Genomic DNA, 4,982 nt, shown 5'->3' on the forward strand with positions numbered 1-4,982 from the left:
GTCTCCCTGGAGCCTTCTCTTCTCCAGGCTGAACAACCCCAACTCTCTCATCCTGTCCCCATGGCAGAGGTGCTCCAGCCCTCGGATCATCTTCGTGGCCTCCTCTGGACTTGCTCCAACCAGTCAATATCCTTCTTACGTTGGAGGCCCCACAGCTGGACACAGCACTCCAGGTGGGGTCTCAGGAAAGCAGAGTAGAGGGGCAGAATCCCCTCCCTCGACCTGCTGGCCACGCTTTTCTGAATACAGCCCAGGATATGTTGGCTTTCTGGGCTGCCAGCGCACACGGCCGGCTCATAACCAGCTTTTCATACACCAACGCACCCAGGTCCTTCTCCTTAGGGACAATGTTAACAATCTTACCATTGACTGTGGACTTGTCTGGTATTATATTCTCTAGTTTTTTTGTGGTGTGAGCAAACCTGCTGTGCTCCCATGCTGAATCGGTCACATTTAAACCACTCTCTTGGTTTAGCTTTGCAAATAAGGCTTGTGTGCTCGAGCCTAATCAAGTTTAGGGTGTTGGAGGTTTTGGTAGAACACTAACAGGCAGTTTAGGAACATGCTATTTTGGTGTGAGCAGAGGAACAGGGCCATATGTAGTTTAACCCTCTTCATTTTCACTTGTAAGTTAAAACTCATTATTCAAGTGGACCTGGGAGATGCACACAGTTTGCCCTTTGAAGGGAGGTAAGTGTGTTTTGGAGGGGAGCTTGTTGGTGTACCAAGTTGTGACAAGCAGTTGAAGCTGAGAAGGCTGAAAAAGCCAAGTGGTGGTGAGATAGGACAGATTCACATTAGAAAAAAACTTTCACACTGAGTTTTTTGTTCTTTGCCTAGGCAATATAAAAAGCATTTACTGTTGTTGCATTCAGTGCTGCTGCCCTTTGCGCTGGAAGTATGGCAGGGGTGAGATTGGGTTGCTGGGCTGTAAAGGGATGCTGGACACGAGAGATGTGCCCGGTGTGCCACAGTCCCAGTGCGGACCCAAGAGGTGCAGTGTGAGCTGCGTGTGGTTAGCTCCTGAAACAAGGCATCGCCTGCCCATAGCATCCTCCCAACCCCCTGTCTCAGCCTCACCTGTTCTTCTTCCCCCTCCCCTCCCTCGGCCATTGCAGCAGGATACTTTTCCATCCCCAGGGTGTCCCTCTGTGCCAGCATCCTTCCAGGCCTGTGACGTTCCTTAGGAATAAACATGGGATGTTGTTTCCAGGCTGCTAATCTGTTTGTAAGCAAAGCGTGGGGATAGAAGGAGGGAAAAGCTTTTCCAGTGCAACTTGGAGTTACCCCCTCTTCTCATGTATCTAAGAGGGTGCTCCAAGATTTTTTGGTCTACAGTGGGGACATGCCTGCTCTCATGCAGATGCAGACATGGGTTTGTGAGGTCTGTTTCTTTGCTGCTGAGGGGTACAGTAAGCCATGGACTTGGTCAGCTGACTGGGAAAGGGGTCTGTGTGGGGACATGGTGCTGGTCACTCATGTTCTTCATGTGTATTCTCCCTGGCATTGCTATAGACTAGCTCTGAGCAGTGAGTTTTCTGCCACCACCAAGTTGGGTGGTGTCCCATGCCTCTGTTTATGTCCCTGCATCATTTATTCCACAGAATTGTACACATAGCTTTAAATTTTTTTCCATTTTAATACAGCTGTATCCATTGTGCCAGATCCTGCCTGTCCAAATATTTATGTGTCTGGGATCGCTTCCCTCCATTAACGAAGCTTGCTCTCGCCCTCTCTGCTTGATGGAAGATGCTGCTGCCCTCTGAGGCAATTCCTGTAGGACAGATGGGATGATCCTGGTACTTCAAAGCTCCTCGTGTCCCCCGGGTGGTGTTCTGCTCTTGCTAGCTTCTTTACTCCCCACTTTGTTCTGAGTCTGCCACATATGTTGCAGTTACCTGTCTCAGCTCACCCTCTTGCTCTCTCTCAACTGCCCACCCATTGTTGTGCACTCAGGTGGGCTTCCTGGGCTCTGATCAGGGCTGGAGATGACCACACTGGCCCTGTGGAAAGCTCTTTTCCAGGGAGTGACCCCACTTTCTGGGGACAATGGTTAGATTTCTCTGCTGACCTGGGAAACCAATAGGGTGGAGACTGTAGTCCTGTCTGACATAGACAGGGAACACCTCCCTCTCTAAGGGTTGAGCTTGCTGTCCAGTTGGGCTGTGACATTTGAGTGTGTCCTTCCTGGTGGGTTTTGGTGGTCCAAAGAACATTCAGTCTGTCCACCAGGAGATGGCCATGGGGGAAACACCTTGCTCTTGACAGAGTCCTTGCCACAGCACTTGCATGGGGTGTAGAGGAGTGAGCGCCACATCCTTCTGGTGCGAGCAGACCCCATGCTGGATCAGGGATGTGTCTCAGCCCAGAGGGAGTGGGGTGGCCAGCATGGGCTTGTGCTCTCCATGCCTCCCCCCAGCCATGTTTTTCCTGTGGATGTTTTGGCAAATTTCTGATGTTAATCTCACAAAATTGTTGGCTTTAGTTTACTGCTTTCTAAGGAGAAGGGAATACAGTGCGAGCAAGGACTTGGGAAACCTCTCATCTCTCCTGCTTGCTTGTGTCCTGTATTGACTAGCACTGTTTTTGTCTCCCTGTAGATGGTCTTCCGCCCTCCTTTGGACTTCTACGATGTCCTAATCCACCTGAATCCAACCCAGATTCCTCGGCATCTGGAGAGTGTGGACCGGCCACTGAAGTCGTTTTCCCGGGGCGTGGTGAAGAACAGCACTGCAGTGAAGATCCTCTTTCCTGTGGTGGATTATGACCCTGTACAGTGCTACCTCCGGGAGTTGAGGGTAAGCATGCAGGGGGGGGCACAGAGGGCTACCTACCTAAGTGGGAGCTGCCTTCTGACATACAGGTCATTAGGCACCTGCCACTGCAGGGCCTAGTGGGTGACATCTTTGTGTTTGACATGTCACAGTCACTCTTTGTCTGCATCTGAAATCATTTCTTCAGCAGAATACTTGGTGAATGCATCACCTGTTCCATGGAAATGGGAATGCTGCTGATGCTGACCTCAGATACAAAGCATCTGGAGCTTTTGCCGAATAATAGGATATTTCAGTGCAAAAGTATCTTTAAGATGTTTGTCTTTAGTCTGTTAGTTGACTTTTCATGGCTTCTTGCACAACTGGGGTATGTGATGGACGGTAGCTACCCATGTTTTCGGGGAATTTGCAGGAATCCGTGGCATGGTACCAGTAGGCCAGTGGTTGCATGAACCAAAGAGGCTGAATATTGGTCACAGGATGGTTTCTGTGGGGCTGGTTACATGCGTGATGGCAGAGCAAGTTGGTAATGTGGGTATATGGAGAACGTCAGTATCCAGCGTTACCAAGCCAGTGCTTTTCCACTGTGGCCCTGACAAAGTCTCAGGAAGCTGGGGAGATATGCAAGAATGCTGGGTGGCAGCAGTGATCCACACTAGATCTGGACAGCCAGTACTTTGTAGATGTGCAACCTCTGCCTCTTTGGCCCTTCCCAGCTTTGCGTGCAGCGGCTGAGTAAATCTTAGTGTGCAAAGAGGTGGGGCTGTGATGCCCTTTTTTCAAAACCTGGCTCAGCTTTAAGCGCTGTACCCAGAGAAAAGCTATGAGCAGTGTCAGAACTGCTATGGGAATCGTAGGCTGGCTTTGGCAGGAAGGGTGCTGCAGACATCCTCAGCCCCATTCCCCACTCAGGGCAGAGCCAACTTTGACATTAGAGCAGGCTGTGCAGAGCCCAGTCCTGTTGAGTGACAACTATTTCCAGGGATGATTTCCCACCTCCCTTTCCCAGTGTTTGGCCAGCATTGTGAAAATGTGTTTCCTAATACCTGACTGGGATTTCCCTTGTTGCAGCATGTGTTGGTTCCTCCAGTCCCTGTGGCAGCCGGGCTGTGCTAGTGGCAGCTTGCTGGAAGGCAGTGCTGGAGCTAGGGGCGTTCCAGCTTCAACTGTGCTCTGGCAGCTCCTGGCTGGCCCCCCCAGCACCCCTGGGAAGCATGGCAGGTCAGAGAGCTTTCCTCATGCCCAAGGGAACCTTCTCAGAACCGACATACCAGGAGGGTTTTGCCCACCTTCCCGTATGCTTCTCTTGGCTGAAGATTTGGTATCAGTTTCTCTCCAAACTTGCGTTGGGGAAGGAGGTGTATCTGAAAAAGAAAATTAGGTTTTGGGTAGTGTCTCTTCTCCTTGTGGGCTGCATCCTGCAGACCCTGCAGGGTTTAGTGTTTGCTGGTTCCCAAGTTGGCTAATCCTGCACAGTCACCGAGTGTTTGCTGCTGCTGTCAGGCTCAGCAGTGCTGGCAGCTGAAGGGAGGGACAGCAGAAAGGGCCAGATCATGCCTCCAGGTCCATAGAAGGAATTGCAGAAGTGCCTGAATTAAAACTCTGGTTCGGGCTGGAAGATGCTGGGCCCTTTAGGTTCAAACTTGCCTTTCACCTTAGCCGAGGAAGCTTATGAGGTGACCAAAGACAACTTGGAAGGGTTTCTTTCAAGGTTTCTTCAATGCCAGGCACAGCCCTGTTACCTCCCGTGCTGCATTTTGTGCTGATGTCTGCCCAGTCTGTGGGAATGTGCTGTGGCTTCAGCAGAGCTGCCAGTTCTATCAAGGCGAGAGCTCAGTCCTGCTGTCACGCACAGCAGATGGGGACAGTGTCGGGGAAGGCAGGGGAGTGAGAGGCAGGGATGCATGCAAGACCTCTTCAAACTGAGGAAGACTTCAAGGTTGTCACACAGTTTCAGTGCAAGTAGTGCTGCTTGTTTAGCTGGAAAGGCATGGAGGAGAAGAGAGGGGAGAGAAGGTCCTTGGTGCGCTCCTGCCTTCGAGAAGGAAGGTGGTTTTCAAGCTGGAGTTGTCGCAGGACGCATTGCAGGGAGTATCTGTAGGGTTTCTTGGTGTCCAGGATGTGCAAGACAGAGGGGGAGAAGCACCCTGCACAAGACTTTTCTAGGAAGCAGGAAGCACGACGACGAGGATCCATTCACTATTCCAC

At 51.2% G+C, this 4,982-nt stretch overlaps 1 protein-coding gene across 1 annotated transcript in view; it reads left to right on the top strand.

The window, feature by feature from the left end:
• The window catches only part of NOL6 (nucleolar protein 6 (RNA-associated)), a gene marked incomplete at its 5' end in the record, with an annotated part of 28,022 nt that overhangs the window by 14,288 nt on the left and 8,752 nt on the right, over positions 1-4,982 (top strand). The window contains 1 exon segment of the mRNA XM_010153662.1: positions 2,601-2,798. Within this exon segment, the coding sequence (XP_010151964.1) occupies positions 2,601-2,798 (198 nt within the window).

This window comes from Eurypyga helias, unplaced genomic scaffold, assembly GCF_000690775.1.
Source record: "Eurypyga helias isolate BGI_N326 unplaced genomic scaffold, ASM69077v1 scaffold23716, whole genome shotgun sequence".
NCBI lineage: Eukaryota > Metazoa > Chordata > Aves > Eurypygiformes > Eurypygidae > Eurypyga > Eurypyga helias.